We start from the raw sequence: 18,164 nt of genomic DNA, 5'->3' as shown, positions 1-18,164 counted from the left end.
AATTGGGCTGATAGAGTAATACATGCTGTCCGGGAGCTCATGTTTTCTCCAAATCCTGGTACAAGCTCAGAGATGAAAGTGACTGATATCCTTCTTGTGCCTCAAATGGAAAAACAAGACAGAGGAACTTAAAATATTCCCCAGTGGACAGGGAAACCCCTGAGCAATGGATTGACACCTTTTGTGCAATGAAGTTTTTCTTGAACATCCTACTTGATGTTGCTTCTTCAAAAGAACAGTACATACCACTCACTAGCTGAACTATTATCCATGCGATTGTCTGGACTTTTTCAGTACTATAGTTGCATTAATAAAACAAATAATACAGTTACTTTCTCCTGAAGTGTTGCTGCATTGTCTGGGAGTTCCTCCACCCGATGCAAAGCTACATGGGCACCTGAAGCACTGTGGCTACTACAGCAATGAGCCAAGAACTGATTATTATCTGGCTTTCTATGATGCTCCAGGCAGACTGATGAGCTCTTTGCCTGAGCAGCCATGTGCCAGTTGAGGCACACAGATCAAACCAAGCAACTGGGCATCTGGCAGGTGAAAAAATGTAGTCTTGTGCTGCAGGTGAGGCACACGGTCCTAACTACGTGGGGGGCCCAAGGAAGGAAAGGTTTGATTTCACACCTCTCCAAACGAAGTCATCACCTCTACGATGAAAGCTGTTGCCCTGTAAGAAAACCTTCTGTGAGCAGCGGATGTAACAAGGCCTCTCTCCACTCGCATTTGTCTCCCACATCTACCTCGGGGAACGCTTTTCCTGCGGGGCGCCTCCCGCTCGTCCCCCCGCCACTCCGCAGAGCTATCCTGCAGCCCCCCCACGCTCCCTCCCACCGGCCAGCCACCCCACCAGGGCACCCCGTCCCATTCCCTCAGGGCTGAGCCCAGCAAAGTGCTCTTTAGCCTGAGGGGGGACTGTGGCAGAGCTCGCAGGACCCGAAGGCTCCGGAGGTCGCTCCTCTAACCCAATGTGGCTGCGCTGCAGCTGTGCGCGGGTCAGGCACCGAGGGAGCCCCAGGAACCAGGAGCAGCAGGGAGGCTTCTCGGCGGGTTATCCTCTCGGGCAGCGCAGCCCGCCGGCGCGCACCCGGCCCTGCAGACGCACAGAGCGCTGTCCCGCGGCCTGGGGCAGACACCCCCCCCACCGCCCCCGCACTGCCGCGCGGGACGGCGCATGCGCGAGCCGCGCCCAGCAGCAGCCGGGGCGGTAGCGAGGAAGGCCGCGCGCGCGGGGGTGGGCGGGCCTTTCCGCAGGGACGTTACAACTCGCCGAGGGTGGCGGCGGCGCCATTTTGAATTGGCTGAGGGTCGGAGGCGGCGGTTGCTGAACCGGGCTCCGCGGCCCCCGAGGAAACCAGCGAGAAAGGAGCGAGGTTTTGAATATGGCAGCGAATAGGAACTTGAAGCAAGTGCGGATCGAGAACAGCTCCCCAGCGGCGCCGATGGGCATGGTGGGGGGTGGTGGCGGCAATCTGAAGGGATTGCGGGGCCTAGAAACGGAGAGTGAGGCGGTGGCGGCCATGGCGCTACCGCCGAGCAAAGAAGGTGGAGATGAAGAACAGGAGGTTGGATTCACCATCGACATCAAAAGCTTTCTCAAACCTGGCGAGAAGAGCTACACGCAGCGCTGCCGACTGTTCGTGGGGAATTTGCCGACTGATATCACCGAGGAAGATTTCAAGCGCCTCTTCGAGCGCTACGGGGAGCCGAGCGAGGTCTTCATCAACCGGGACCGTGGCTTTGGCTTCATCCGCCTGGTGAGCGTTCGCGCCAGTCCGTGTGGCTGCCCTGTACCCCGGGGCTGCCTTTGGAAGCGGGAGACTCCTGCTCCAGGCTCCCCCCGCCTTTCTTTGTCGGGCGGCTCTATAGAAGGACAGCTGGCCCTCATTCTCTCTGCCTGCTGCTAGCGCTGTTCCCTCAGCTTCCTCTGCTGTCTCCCCCCTCCCCTGTTTGCCTCCCTGCACCCAAGTCAGAGGCCTGCGTTGTGAACAGCTTTCCCAGCCCGTCGCGTTTAGATTCCCACCTCACTGCGCGATACTCCGCTGGTTTCAGGGCAGCTGCACCAGTTTACGTGCTGTTACCACGGGTACTCCTGCAGCTTGGTCTTCCGTGAATGGGAGATTGCGCTGCGCCGTTTGCTTTGTTCCTGTAACACCTGTATAAAGGCTTCCTTTATTTAACTCGGAGAATTTGTCGAACTAGGTAAAAAATACATATACATAAAATATATATGCATCCTTTTAGGGACTAAACATTTGCTGTGATTTGATAATCTGTGCACTGACTAGAGGATGGATTCTTTGCTTTCAATAAGAACAGCAAAAGAACCTAGCAGAGTATGTTTTAAATAAGAGAAAACAAGGCAAAGGAGACTATATATGAAGCATATATAGTGTACGTTTCATAGGCTCAAACCTATATTCACAATAAAATACAGGCTGAAATTTGTTTCTGCGTGTATATATATACTAAACAGTTAATTTGAAAGACTGACCACGGTTTCAAAATACCACTGCTCACACACCGTGAAAACGGAACGCATAATCATAGAATTGCAAAGAAATGAGACTTTGGGTTGTTTAAATTACTTGTGTCTAGACAAGGCTAGATTTTTAGGGATAATACATTATACGATCGAAAATAATCAAGTGAGCATGCAAAAAAGGCAAAAACTGAAAAACTTAAGATGTTGCATGTAAATGTCAGTTTAACGAGCAGGAGTAGTTTTCATGACTCCTGTGTCTAGAATGCACTGATTTATATCATTCTGGAAATAGCTTTAGAGTGCTTTGGGCATCTCTAGTTACAATTTTTACATATATTTTACTGGTTAGGAATTTTTTGTTGTTGTTGTCATCTTAAAGATAACTGCTTGTGGCATTCTATCGTACATCATACACCTGAGAATCCCCCAGCCTGAATTAGCAATTTTTTGGAGGAAGTGCGATACATTTACATGTCATTACTCAATTTTGTATGATTAGATACAGCTTTTATCTGAGCTTCCCTTTTCCGTTATGTTTAGGGAATATGGTGTGTGGGTTTTTTTTTTTTTAAACAATTTACCTAGTGACTTGAACTGTGGAGAAAATGGCTATCATCTAAAGAATAACTTACTTAAATGTAAGGGATTGCAGCTATCAAACTCGATGAAAATTTCTGTAATGGGAAAAAGTCAGTTATTGATACAGACTGTCTCATGGGTGTGGGTGCAGAAAGCCCATAAATGTGAGGAGAATGAATGTATGAGCAAATAAGGTAATTTTGTCATTGATAAAATTCGAAATGGATGTCCTTTGAGAGTTCATTGGACAGTGGTAATGAGCAAGTGTGGTATTTTCATTTATTTAAAAACACAAGCCAAACCAAAACACCTTAGATCTGTAATGTAATCTTTGAAAATGTTTCCTATTATATGGAGCTAGGGATGCAGAATATAAGCAGCTGAGTAGTTAAATGTGAAAAAACATCAAGTTTTCAACTCTACTGAAAGCCTTTACGGAGCAGCACAAATGTATGCGTCATAAGAATATTTTCTTAAGTCCTCTAATGTGCAACAAAATTTTTTGCATGTGTCGTTTTTTTAGCATAAATTATAGAGGATCACAATTTTTTTTTTTCCTCAATCAGTGAAGGAGAACTTTATTTTTTTTTTTTTTTTTCTTTTAGGGGGAGTTTTTTAGGGAGAAAGAGTTGAATGACCCTGATGCTATTGTGCTCAAGGAAAAAATAAATTCTTACTTTTGGGAGGGGTGGGGGGAGAAACCACAAAAGTGATATCTGTTGTCTTTGAAAATAAAATATGTAAAATATTTTTTATCTTGAAAAAGGAATCTAGGACACTGGCTGAAATAGCAAAAGCAGAACTTGATGGTACTATTTTGAAGAGCAGACCACTTCGAATTCGATTTGCTACACATGGAGCTGCCCTAACAGTGAAGAATCTTTCACCTGTTGTTTCTAATGAGCTGCTGGAACAAGCATTCTCTCAATTTGGACCAGTGGAAAGAGCTGTTGTTGTAGTAGATGATCGTGGCAGAGCTACAGGAAAAGGTTTTGTAGAGTTTGCAGCAAAACCTCCAGCACGGAAAGCTCTAGAAAGATGCAGCGATGGGGCATTCTTGCTAACAACGTAAGTTCACAGGCTTTTGTTTGAATTCGTGTGAGTATATATCTATGATGTGAACAGAAACCGTATTAATGAGTATTCCCTAGTTCTTATTTTATTTTCAAATTGTGAAAGCCATCAGGTGAGAAATTAAGGTGTTTTACATCAATATCCAAAATACTCCTGATTTTCTTTTTGTGTGAGGGAAAACCATCTTTTTCTGCTTACTGTATATAAGACTTGTAGTTACTATATTAGAGTCTGATAGCAACATTTTGCTTTTCCTTGTCTACGTGCATGATTACTTTTTTCTAGTGACGCTTTATTTTCATTGATTGCACTCTGCTTGATCCCAGTAACAATGTGACAAAACAGCATGCCTCTGTTTCTTGGCAAAACTGTGCGCTAAGTGGCTCAAATTTCTGTAAACTTGGGTAAGTCTTTCTGCATTTATTTCTATTGCAGAAGTTTTGTGTCTTGAAAGGCCAGAAGTACTTTTTTTTAATGAAGACTTAGATTCTGCAGAGGTTTATGGCAACAGTCCCTTGAAAACTTACTATTTTAAAGGCAAGCAAGCTTACAGATTACAGCACTTCTCTCTTGCACCGCTTATTTCTGTACTTGCTGAAGAGAGTGTTAACTGCTGTGCTTCACCACATTCACTAGTGACATTTTCAAGTGCTTTCCTAAAGATTGTGTGAAATGTTATATATTCAGAATGTTTAAAATTTTTCTGATTCTCGTTTGGGAAAATAAGGCTGTGGCTCCACAGCATGGAAGCTTGCTGCCATCAAATTGAGGAACCTGTACTTTTTTTTCTCTTCCTGCCTCGGCTGCGCTCTTGGTCTATCTGCTTGAGAAATTTCTGATACTTCCATAAGCCACTTATTCTTGCTAAAACGACAGAAAGTATTTGGCTGGTTTTATTTGGTATTTTTTTTTGCTGTTTAAGCACATGAAGGTGCTTGCTAACATGAGTGCCATGAACATCACACCCAGCAGATGGTAGAAATTGTTGCCTGAATGAGATTGCAGGTGGGGAAAGAGTCTGGAACTCCTCTTTCTCATGATAATCTCAAAATCTTGTGTGCCACTGAAGTGATTTGGTGGCTATGTAGTAAATTCAATCAGAATATGGCTTTACTGTTATCAGTAGGTGCCAGTAATTTTTTCTTATCCCCTAGGTTTTCTTGGCCTTAGCGTTTGACTGGTAGCATGGTGAGCCAAACAAGGGAACCAATCTAGTTCAGTGTTACATGAATGCTATTCTTGGCAGGAGAGATGTGGCAGGGAAAAGAAGCAAGGGTATGAGGGAGGGTTTTCTTGTTCTACCAGCTGAGTAGATTGGTTGGATTGAGATGACCATCTAAGTATGGCCTGAGTGAATAAAAAGCACTTGATCTTTTATCTTGCTTAGCTGGTTGCCATGTTCCCTAATGTGCAGTTGTGAAGACAATTAGGATGAATGTGCTGCCAAAGTTTTACTTCAGAATTTAAAATTTTAAATTTTTAGCTGAAAACTCTTTGCCTAATCAAAAGAAAATCTCTCATTTCCTGGGCTACGTGTATCAAAACCAGGCATTTGAAATGTTAATACAGAGATTTAAAATTATTGTTTTAAATTGTAACTTGTTATTTAAATGAAACTGAACTATGGTCTTCACAACTGCCAGCAAACTGCCATGCAGATAACATCAGGAGAAGTAGTTCCTGAGTTGGGCTCTGTGATTCCAGACTTGATCTTTTTAATTTGCACTCAGTGCCCTAAGCTTTATTTTTCAGCTGTTAGTGTTTTTAAAAATATATTGATTTATTTCACTTTTCAGATATTTTAACAGAAAAAAAGGCATGGAACACAATAAATAAACACTGGCATTTTGAAAATAGTGTCCCTAGCTCTTATTGCTTTGTGGTGTGTATTACAGGCTGTGCTCCCAAGACTGATGCAGAGAGCTTTTTACACAATTCAGGATCCTTATACTACTCTCCCTGGCAGTACTGGCTAATAACTTGCCTCTGATTACTACAGATAATGAGAATTCAAGGAAGGTGTTTTCAAAGATAAATTAGGATTCTGATTTGTGAGAGTGTGGTTGTCCAAAGAATGGGTTTTAAATAACTTCAGTAGAAGTGTTTTTCTAATTATCACTGGAATATTAATGCTGAATTATCAAGCTGTTTTCAATTGCAGAGTAACTCTTAAAAGTATCTTTTAATATTCTGTGGAAAAGTGAATTGGTTGTGTTGCTCTGTTTTGAGTTTGTTTGGTCCTTTGTCAATATAATCATGGCCACTGTTGCCTCACTGATAAAAAGATATTTATTTCCTAAATATTTTGTAATGATTTGTAGATGGTTTCAAGATTCTTTTAACCTTTGAATACTTCATAGCAAACAGAACTACATCAAGTGAGTTGTGGTTTCCAGGTGGAATAGCTGGTTTTGGGCGTAGAAACAATTGTTTTTAAAGATAATTCTTAACATCAGGATTAATTGGAATTCTACGATTTAAGAAGACATTGCAAGACACAGGAATTATAGACAACACATATGTTAGCTTTCAGGTTTCTTCAAAATACTAAATTGACTGCTTCATTTTTGATTCAGTTATTCAATTGAAACTGTCTTCCAGAACACCTCGACCTGTTGTTGTAGAACCAATGGAGCAATTTGATGATGAAGATGGGCTCCCAGAGAAGCTAATGCAAAAAACACAACAGTATCACAAGTAAGCTGTGCTCAGATTTTTTAGAAAACATGGTTTAAGTTACTTACTTAGCTTGATAAATATGTGCTGATTTTTATTTTTGAGATTGTGTAACAGGAAGTAGTGTTTTGTACATTGCGCTATTTTGTGTCAAAGGATTAAATGGGACCATGCCAAGATTTCCTAATTATAGCAAAATTCAGACTTGCTGGTTTAACATTCTGTGCATTTACTAAAGTACATAGATTCCTGGCCTACACTGGAATCAGTTGGAGCTTGTTGCCGGCCAGGCTATGGTCTTTTATGGATTAGGGGTGTGGTCTAATCCGGCAGAGATTTGTACACCCACAGATTTTTTTGTTCTCTCAATAGCCCCCTGACTGGAGAGTCAGTGGGCTGTAAATCTGTTCAGCTTCCATGGTTCAGATGAAACTTTGAGCGTGGCATGAGAAAGTGAGTCTTGCTAATGAAGTAGAAGTCACTTAATTTTTAATATTGAAATTTGATTGCTATTTAGAGATCATGTTGCCTGAAGCTAAAATGCTTATTCTGGTAAGGCTGTAGAATACAACATTTTAAAAATATGCCACTGTTAGTGTTAGAATGCAAAATAAAATGTTGGTACTTTTTAATGCTTAGAGTTTCTGGCTAATGTTCTGAGCTGTCTAGTAAGCTTTTACATTTATTTAAATAACTGGTTTTATTAATTGACTGCTTCCTTTAGAACGGTGAACACACTTAATCTAATGTTGCAGTTTAGTATTTTGTAGTGATGTAAATATGAAATTTTTTATTCGAATTATATAAATGGAACAGGTCTTTATTTGGATAATTTCACTGATTGTGTTGCTTGTCTTAACAGCTGAATTAAGCTTTGACTAGTTTAGAATGTAGTCATCTAACAGGTTGATTTAAAGTCAGATCTACACATGAAGTGATTGTTTATAAATTCTTTGGCTGTTGCAGCTGTTGATGTGTCCTTCTGTACATTTTAACTGCAAAATTTTTATTAGGGAAAGAGAACAGCCTCCACGTTTTGCTCAGCCTGGGACGTTTGAGTTTGAGTATGCTTCACGGTGGAAGGCTCTTGATGAGATGGAAAAGCAACAGCGTGAGCAGGTTGACAGGAACATTAGAGAAGCCAAAGAGAAGCTAGAGGCAGAAATGGAAGCAGCTAGACATGAGCATCAGCTTATGCTGATGAGGCAAGGTAAAATCGGATAACTGGTATTAAATTTGTTTTGTCTTAGATTTTATTTGTGTAGCATATTGAGCTGTATGTTAAACTTGGGAGATTTTGCCAGACACTATTTAATGAAATGCATTGAACTGAGAAAAGCGATATTTCTTCTTACACATTTCTTGATGATTTGCAGAAATGGAGTAAGAAACTCAGAAAAGGGTGATTGTTTAGGTCTCTTTCCTTCACTTTTAAAATTTGTCTGGTGTAAGTAGTTTATGTAAGGAAATTGAATGATAGATTCATACTCATCAGTAAAATTATTTCGTATTTTTGGTGTTGCTGATGGTACTAGTTAGGTATTGTTTGTGTGTTGTGTGTGGGAGAAAATAGAAAAATGATAGCTTGTTTTGGCTGTTCTGTGCACCTCTGGTATGATTTGAATGTTATAGTAGCTGATGTTACTTTTTTTTTTTTCATCTGAAACCCAGCTAAGAAGTCTGAGTGCATAGTATTATATGTATGTAACAACTCAAAATAACTCACAGTTGCCATGAATTTCAGTCGTTCTTCACATCTTAAGATCATGTATCCCTCTTTAATAATTGTTTGGACATCTTGTCTTTTGCTACTGTTGGGTGAAAAAAAGTCCTCTAGTGTCTCTTGGGCAGAGAGGACAGTAGCAGGGTGAGTATCTGGTACTTTCTGCTTGTTAGTCCTCAGAACATGCTTTTCCCAAAATGCTGTGGACATGCAGTCACTGCTTTCCAGTTCAGAGATATTGAACTACTACTTGATTTTAGCTTCCTCTGTATAACTGCTGAATTGCAAGACTTTAATGGATAAAGTTTAAATATATTGCATATCTGCTAGAAAGGATCTCAAGGTTTGTTGCATGAATGAAACACTGAACTTTTTTTTTTTTTTTTTTTTAAATCTTAACTTAAGGGAGATCATGGCTACCTAAAAAAATTCTTAGCCCTAAGAGATCGTAAGACAGTATAATAACTAGCTTGATAGACTGAATAAGGATACATCGTTACTTTAAAGGGATTTGAACTTGAGATTCTAAGTAGTGGAAGCATTTCAAAACTTAAACCCAGGTAACTCATACATGTTGTATGCTGCAATTATTTGTCTTTACCTATTCTTAAGAAAGGACATTTTTGTTGGTAGTACAACTTTCCTGTTGGAGACTGGTTTATCTTAATGTTTTCTGCTGGCTTGAATGACATGTTGAAAACATCTGTAAGAGCTGTATTAGAGTATTCGCTGGGTTGATGGAATTAAAGCACCTAAATGCTTGGATATATTGAATGTAAACACAGTCTTTTTTAAAATCTGTTTTAAAACTTTTTCAAAACTGGAAAAGATATCAAAATTATCATATTTCATTTTTTGTATAGTATTCTTAAATGTACTGCAACTGAAAGTTGTCATTAGGGAAAAGTTTGCCTGTTTTTTCTAAGTAGGCATGCTTGCTTTTAGTATTATTTATGCTGAAATACAGAGCATAATAAAATAAAAAACTGTTTAGAAACGCCGAAGTGTTACTGCAGCACCTGAAATGACAACTGTCAAGTTGTTTTTTAGTTTATTTTTCAAGCAAAAAATGTTAAAGCATTTGGTTTGCATCTAAGCATAGGTATGTCTTGTAGGTGAGGAGTGTGAATGTTAATGTGATACAACAACAATGCATGTAATATATAGTACAATAGTACAGCCCCCCCTTTTCAATTAGACTCACTTTTACATTTTGTGTGTATGTATGACTGACATTGGTAAAGGTGGTTCAGTGCTGAAAATATAGGTTGGATAAATTTACCATTGGTTTTACTAATTGTTAATATTTGGTAGTGCTAATGATCCAATTCTAAAACTTATGCCTGCACTTGATGGCAAGGTTAGGGATTGCTTTTTCTTAAATTATCATACTTCAATAATGTTTTAAACTGTGATGACAGTGGCCTTTTATTAAGGTGGAAAAGGTCTTGATGGTAAAACATGGGAGAGCAGCTTATGTATGTTTTGAAGATATTAGAGTTTATTTTAAGATATCTATTAAGCTCCACTTTTGTATGGAAAAGGAAGACAAGCCTTCTGTTGAAGAGCCACTAGAATATGAATGCTTTTGGTGCTGATATCCCAGTGAGGAAACTAACATTCTGTTAGTGTGGGAGTCCCTGTTCGGTAATGAAACTTCTGAGGCATCAGAACCTAGAATTGATGTTTTTGTATACTTGATGCACAAACAACAGATTTAAGGCTCTATTAAAGTAGTTACTCTGAAATATGAAATGCAATATATTAGTTGTCAGGAGCTAAAATGATGGGAAGGATGAGCTTACTAGAGTCCATATACTCCTGGAGGTGAAGGTTTTATAAAATTTCTTTATGAGAGCTGGTGGGACTTGAACATGTTGACTTAAGTACTCAGTTCTTTGTGGCATTAATACTGAAGGTAGACTTCATTCTTTTGATACGTGTAATTTTTCACTTTTGAGTGTCATGTTTTGACAAATTGAGTCAGAAGTAATTTGTAAAGCAGGATACATGTTCTCACATGGGAGTAAATTGCCATGATATTTCTGATCTACATATTGATGGTATGCTTGAGACTTCTGTAAATATTTTCTCATAATGGTGATGAAATAGTTTATGAAAATACTGGGAAATGTGACTAAATTCAACCAGAAATTTCATTCTTCATAAGTTATGTGGCAGCTGAACATCTGTTTTTCATCTCTAGAACCTTAAAAATCAGCAGCTAAAACAAAAATATTTTTTGGACTTGGTATACCTGCTTGTGGAATTAACTTCTGATGTGAGAGTACACTTAGATCATATGCCCTCTGCTCTGCAGGAGGGTGAGGATTAAATGAAGACCTTGCCCTTCTGTAAGCACAAGAAAGAGCTTTCTGTCCTTTTTTTTTTTTTTTTTCCACAGCTGCTTTAGTGCAGGTTTTTTCTATTCAGAGAGAGGGCCTGTGTCCAGCATACGTCAGTCCAGAATTACATCATTGCAGGTCTTTTATATGAATGACTCTGTGCACAGCTGCAACCTGTAGATCTGTGTTTTCATCTGGCTTGTAAGGCTTTGTGCGAAGATTCTGCCATTGACAAATGGTACTGGAACATAAATTTCAGGGAAGCCAATAATCAGAACTATGCTCTGGAAAAAGATAAGAGGGCACTGAGAAAAGTAAAACTCTACACCTTAAGAATAAAAGGGAGTAAATGATAAATTTGTAGCAAAAAAAGTAGGAAATCTTGTGCAAATATATTAACACAAGAAAAAGGGAATGCTGCATAAATTTGAAAGAATGAAGAACTGGCAAGGAAATACCTTTTCCCACAGTGGACAATATTGAGGATAGAATGGGTCAATTCTTGATATCAGTAATACCCTGAAACAACCTGAAGGTTATTTTTGAAACAAAAAAGTGCACTTGTACTCTGAAATAATATAAAGCTTATTTAAAAAAAAAAAAAAAAAAAGTGTACTTGTGGTGCTCCCCTGAGTAGCAGGATAACAGTGACCAGGCCTTCAGTGGCAAGTACAGTTGGAAAGAAGCCCTCACACTTCGTGATTCAAATGAATCTTCAATGTAATCATATTCTATTGAAGTGTGAAATTTGTTAGTTTTGTAGAAGAGATTGGAAAAATGTGGCTGCAAAATGTGCTTGAGAAAGGACTTCTAGTACCAATAAGGATGCTGTGAGAATAAAAAATCTGCTATCTTCATTAGAGAAGAAAATAAATACATGATATTTTGGTGAAATGTACTGGTCATTGTAGTTTTTGGATATTAAAGTAAAAATTTAAGTTGTAAACAATATATGCTGATGCAAATTTGAGGAAAGCGATTTACATAGCTACAAAGATGCTTTGATTACTGTGGTGAAGAAATGCATAGAGAAATGTGTGGAGTAGCTGAACTAAAGCATAGAAGGCATGTGTTAGGTGATACAGTGGAATGTTTCTCATTGTGTCTATAAATAATGTCATGTGGTCCATATCCTATGAAGACAGAAAGGGCAAACAACTGCTTTCTAACAAAAAGTAGAATTAATACTCATTTAAGAAACTATACCTTTCCAGGTAGAAATTAATAATGTCAGAAACTAGTACAGGAAAAGTAATTACTGTTGTTTGGACCCTGCTTTTTAAGAGCTTTATAAGTGCTTTTTAAGAGGATATGGCTGTTCCTTTTTGGTAGTGTTGAAGATTAGTCATTTGAAAGCCACTATAAGCAGAGTCATGACAAATCTCTACAGAGGCTCAGGTTACATGTACCTGAAGTTCATATGACTGTTTTCTGATGTGTGCCATGCAGTGGTCTGCTATAGGTAGTGGAGAGTATAAGCCTCTATATGTTGTACTAGTTTTCTTGCTAGTGTGGTCTTAGTAGTACACAGCATTGTTAGAAAATTGATGCTGGCCGTAGATGTAAAACTAGGATGTGATTTAAGTGATTGAGAATTTTTTTCTTTCTCCTTTTATTTGTTTGAAGACTTCAGATTTCTGGTTCCATAACCTGCTTGAGGGGCTTTGCCAGCCCTATAGATTTCAATGTTTGTGAACTGTGGATCCAGCATGTTTTTTCACATATGGAAGAAATGAGTTAAATGCTTTGAGAAAATTATTTAAAAACTGAGTATTAGAACTGTAATCTGACAGCGATAGTGATTTTATTTTTGTGCTGCCACATTGATGATTGGCAACTTTTATCTTTAATACATTTTTAATCCTGTTAGATCTCATGCGACGTCAAGAAGAACTGAGGCGTTTGGAAGAACTTCGAAATCAAGAACTTCAAAAACGCAAGCAGATACAATTGAGGTATTTTGTCTTCTACTGTGCAAAGGTGTGGCATGGAGCTGATATAGGCCTGCATCAATTTGGATACTCTAGCTTGCAGAGCTTGCTTTTGATATAAAAAACGTTTCTGCTGCTGAAAAGTTCCTTTTCAAAAGCATAATGTGTGATATTTCTGTTAATGAACAGAGAAGTGATCACTTATGCTAATATAAAAGACTGCTTTTTTCATTTATTTCAGCTCTGCTAGTTCTATTGTAAATTTCTGAGCTTTCTAAATAGTGTAGAAATGTCTTAAGATATTTTTTTGTTTCATATGTTTTATTTTAGCCTTGTGACTGAAGTATAGCTCTAATAGAGCTGAATAGATATGAACATCGTTCTAAGATTTGTGGGCAGGTGATTTTTATGTGGAATAGAAGCATTGCAAATTTATAGTCTGACAGGAGGTTTTTGAGGGCATTTTCACTTGGTATTCTGGTATGTTGCAAACAATTTTTCCTTTAAGGTCTGATTCATACAAATATTTGTTTTCATGCCTCTACTGCAATTTAAGAAAATAGACATCGTATCATCATATTGTGTCCAGTTCTGGGCCCCTCAGTTCAAGAAGGACAGAGAACTGCTGGAGAGAGTCCAGCGCAGGGCAACAAAGATGATTAAGGGAGTGGAGCACCTCCCTTATGAAGAAAGGCTGAGGGAGCTGGGTCTCTTTAGTTTGGAGAAGAGGAGACTAAGGGGGGACCTCATTAATGTTTATAAATATATAAAGGGTGAGTGTCACGATGATGGAGCCAGGCTCTTCTCGGTGACAACCAATGGTAGTAGGACAAGGGGTAATGGGATCAAGCTGGAACACAAAAGGTTCCACTTAAATTTGAGAAGAAACTTCTTCTCAGTGAGGGTGACAGACACTGGAACAGGCTGCCCAGGGGGGTTGTGGAGTCTCCTTCTCTGGAGACATTCAAAACCCTCCTGGACGCCTTCCTGTGTCACCTCATCTAGGTGTTCCTTCTCCGGCAGGAGGATTGGACTAGATGATCTTTCGAGGTCCCTTCCAATCCCTAACATTCTGTGATTCTGTGATCATCATGATTTGGTTTATACTTTTAATGTTAAATACCACAAGGAATGAGGAGAAAAGAACAAACCACAAACATTTCACAGAGTTAGAAATGTGTCTTTCAGCAGTATTGAAATGTTCTAATCCATAATGATTTTTAACCTGATTACCAAATGTATCCAGAAGAACAGGTATAGAATGCCACTGGTATTGTAATTACCTGTATTCCAGTTAAAAAAATAAATCAGTAATATTCAGACCCATTAGTTGGAGCAGATTAGCAGATTACCTTATAGAAAAAATGGAATAATGACTAATTTTGTTTACATGCTCAATCTTATCTCCTGAGACTGAGTATAAGCCTGAACAGGTCAAGAGTCGAAGTTAACATAGTTTTTGAAAAATATTCTAGACATGAAGAAGAACATCGACGTCGTGAGGAAGAGATGCTACGGCAGCGGGAACAGGAGGAATTACGGCGACAGCAGGAGGGAGGATTTAAGCCAAATTTCATGGACAATGTAAGTAAAATTCTGTGACTACAAGTTGAAAGTGTAAAATACTTTAAAAAAAAATTGTAATATTTTTACATACTAGCTATTGAGCTGCCTTCTTCTTGTTTACTGTTCTTCTTTCAGTATTCTATTGCTTTCATGAATGGAGTGGTACAAATTTAATAGTGTAGTTGTTCTCTTGTTCAGTGGTATCACTTGTTTTTCCTACAAGCTGGTGGAGGGACATTTCACTTAAGTGGAGGTGTTCAGATAATAATTTGCCTTTTTTATTCAGGAAATGATTTTTTCCAAATTTCCTAACTAGAGTATCATGAGAATAAATGATGTTTCCATGAGGAAGTGCCCTACTTTGACCAAAGGTTTAAATTTTAAACCAGTTCAGGCTGTTAAACCTTTTTGAATTGCTTGTTTTGGCTTATGCTTAACTTACTAAGAATTATATACTTCAGAAACAAAATGGGCAGTGTTAACTTCCTATGGAGCCTAAAACCACTCTCCCTTTTGACCCTAGTCTAAAACTAGTACGGTAAAAACCTCGAAATCTTTACTAAAGGAGACCAAAAGATGATAAAGTTGGGGGAAAAAAATGTCCTCTGCTATAATGTCTACATTGTTTATATTAGTAATTCAGGTGTGTTCTGCCTGTGAAGACTCATCCTGCAGGACTAGCAAAATGGTGGTATCAGAGAAGTCAACTTCTAAATTTTTGTTATGATCTATTATGGTATGATTATTTTTTTTCTTTCTACCAACCAAAGCAGTTAAATGAATGCAACCCATATTGTGAGTGCTTTAGTTTCATGTGAGAAGGATGGCTTTTACTGTTACGACTATCCTTAGTGAGGAAGCAATGAATAAGCAATTCACACAATGCTCTTTTATGTTGTTATAACAACTGTAGTCTTCAGGGGGAAATTTTGCTCCCCATTACAGGTACAACTTAGTACATAAATGAAACATAAAACTGCTGCTTTCTCAGCTACTTTCTGATTTTGTGTTTTGAGGAAGAAATAGCCATTTTACATTTGATATCAAAACATTTCTGTAGGGTTGAGAAGGATATAGTATGTATATTCTGAGACATCCTAACAAAAGTTAGAAAATAAAACATTTCCTGTTCTCAGCAAGACATCTTTTCATATCCTCTGCCCGTTAGTGTTTTTAGTAAAGATGGGGAGGAAGCACAATTGCTCCTTTGATGTTGTTAACAGCTATCAGTTGATTTTGTTGATTGTGTTTTGAGAAACTTGCAGCAGAACGCAATAATTTATTTCCATATGTGCTCACACTCTAAAAGAAAATGACTTTTGGCCTGTGTTTTCTTTGGGGTAATGAAGATCAAGGATTCAAAACTCATAATGACCTTTAGTTTGTTCCCACATATTATTAAATGTACTTTGTGAAATAGTGTATAACAATTGTCTGATGTAGTTTAGAAATAGCACTTACTGATTGTGACTTCTGTAGCGCCAAATAAGAAATTTCACCTTAATGTCTTCACATACCATCTTTTGGGGTGGCCTCACTTTTTGACCTTATAAGCTACCTGTGAAAATCCTCCTGTGGCTTATCTGTGAGACCCCTGTTACTCGCTGCAGGAAGGGAAGCTGGGGAGCCACCCCACAGCCTGGGGATGGCAGTAGCTCCCTCAGATTCTATTGCTGTTAGGAGATTGTGGCCTATATGTTGCAGCTTTGGGTGCTGGGAAAAACTAGATAATGTTGGTCACAGCAGCCTCTACCAGTTTTCTTCTTGCAGCTGTCTTGAGATGAATTTACGGAGCCTCTGTGCTTGAAATGCTTGCCACAGTTTAGCCATCCTCGTGCTTATCTGCATCTTTAAACTCTGAGGTCTGTGTGGATAGAAACTGTTCATGTTGGTGTGCTGGACGTGACAAAAAGTGTAGTGTGAGAAGAGGAATGGTTCAAATGTAAAGCACTTCAATCACTATGCATCATTTTTGTGATTTTATAAGATGAAATTTTTTTGTGGGAAAGGTAAAGATGGAAGAATGCTTTGAAAGAGTGTAACTTTCCCACTGGATTGCATTAGTGGGATTGTGTGTTCATCTGGAACTAATCAATAGACTGCAAGAATATATAGATGTAGCTGTGCAGTGACAACCCTACCAAATGTGTTAAAAGTTACATAAAGGAATATATTGTACAGGTGGTGTTTCTTAATGTCATGTCAAGTTGACATGGCATATACAGTAATTTAAAAAAAAAGTGTTTTCTTTAGTCTTCAGACTAGTCTTCAGTATTCTGGTCATTTGTTGACTTAGGTTTTGCTTCTACTGTCCTTTGAACTTTAAAAAAGGAAGAATTGAAACAAAATTGGAAGTGATGTATTTACTTTCTTTAGCAACTGTTTCCAATAAGGAGAGCTATATAACTCTAAGCATGGCCTATCATTTTATAGGTGTTTATTATAATATGTCTTTTGATAACTGTACTTATGTAAATGGGAATTTGAAAAAGCCTTTGCATTTTGCAACAGAGAAGAATTGTAAACCATTTCTGGAGATTACAATATGATACATCAAATCTTTTTTCAATTTAGTAGAATTTCTTATACAGCTAGTTTTTTTAAAATTCGTTTTGGTAGTACTTCTTTACTGTGAACAGACTCCATCTGGTAATTGCTTCTAGTCTGAGATTACCATTGTATAAACACTGAAGAAGTTATTCTCTGTTTTAAGAGTTTAAAACTTGCCTCTTGGTGAAAATTGCATGTTGTGATACTGGTGTATCAGGTCTTGATCAACTGTTTTGGCATAGTCCCTTTAACATATTTAAGTTTTCTGCCAACCATGTATTTAGAAGGAAAATAATAATTGTTTCTAATCCTTGTTTTTGTTTCTCAAAAGCTTTGAAAAGTAAGCTTCCTTCACTTATATCCTATCCCTTTTTACTGTTTAGTATAAAAGGACATACATGGTAAGTGCAATGACAATCAGAATTGGATTCTGTCATACAGGGCTGCAGTATTAGGCTTTCCTCTTGAAAGTTTCTTTCTGTAGCTTTTCTTTATCTTCTTAAACTTTGTGGTTTTTTTTGTTTTTTCAAAGTTGGAAAACATCTGGTAATCAAGTTTAAAGCAGTTACCAGTTACTCAGTTCAGTTACAGATTATATAAATATTTTCTGTGTGAGGATCTCTGTTCCTGAAGTGTTCTTGTTCATGGTGATGTTGTACATTAAAAATATGTTTGCCTTGATTGTTAGTCTAATGGGCAGCCTAGTGATGCCTAACCAGTTTTATTAATCTAGTTGTGTGATCACTAGAAGATAAGTTATCCATAAACACTTTTGTATTGATAAGGGTTTTTCCTTTGCTTTGTAAAAATTGATTAGTTAAAATCTGCTGTTAGAGCTTGATATGTATGCATTCTAATTTCATGATAACTTAATCATAAACCTTGTTTTCCTCTATTTTGCTGATTTGTATTTTGCATACATATATCTTGCTAAAAGCAGAGCTTGCTGGTGGTGATTGGAGGCAATACTTTATTTTTCAGCAACACAAATATTTTCTAAAAAAAAAATAGTACTTCTAAGTGCTAGTAGTACGTTAATTATTCAAACTGTGCAAAGGTTACTATCCTATTGTGAATGACTTATATAGATTTACATTGTTAAATCTTAATCGGAGCCTTTTAACCAAATAATTCCAGTTACAGGAACTACTTTTATTCATGTCACCAACTTTGAAAAGAGTGATGTATATTTAGTGTATTAAAATAGTTTTCATACATATACAAAA

General features: G+C 38.0%; 1 protein-coding gene across 9 annotated transcripts in view; it reads left to right on the top strand.

Annotated features, from left to right (window-relative positions):
• Window positions 1-1,205: 1,205 nt before the first annotated feature.
• The window catches only part of PSPC1 (paraspeckle component 1), a 64,007-nt gene continuing 47,048 nt past the window's right edge, over window positions 1,206-18,164 (top strand). For 2 of the 9 annotated variants that reach the window (XR_010469658.1, XM_065049285.1), the window contains exons 1-6: window positions 1,262-1,766; window positions 3,840-4,141; window positions 6,749-6,844; window positions 7,837-8,033; window positions 12,762-12,846; window positions 14,298-14,406. Coding sequence is in view for 4 of the 9 variants with exons in the window: in XM_065049285.1 (XP_064905357.1) it covers window positions 1,392-1,766; window positions 3,840-4,141; window positions 6,749-6,844; window positions 7,837-8,033; window positions 12,762-12,846; window positions 14,298-14,406 (1,164 nt within the window). In the remaining 5 variants the exon portion in view is untranslated. Of the gene's footprint in view, window positions 1,767-3,839; window positions 4,142-6,748; window positions 6,845-7,836; window positions 8,034-12,761; window positions 12,847-14,297; window positions 14,407-18,164 lie in introns of all 9 variants that reach the window. The other 7 variants (XR_010469670.1, XR_010469654.1, XM_065049267.1 and 4 more) reach the window with 6 other exon arrangements.

Source organism: Columba livia, chromosome 1 (assembly GCF_036013475.1).
Source record: "Columba livia isolate bColLiv1 breed racing homer chromosome 1, bColLiv1.pat.W.v2, whole genome shotgun sequence".
Lineage (NCBI taxonomy): Eukaryota > Metazoa > Chordata > Aves > Columbiformes > Columbidae > Columba > Columba livia.
This window is presented reverse-complemented; position numbering and strand designations above follow the sequence as displayed.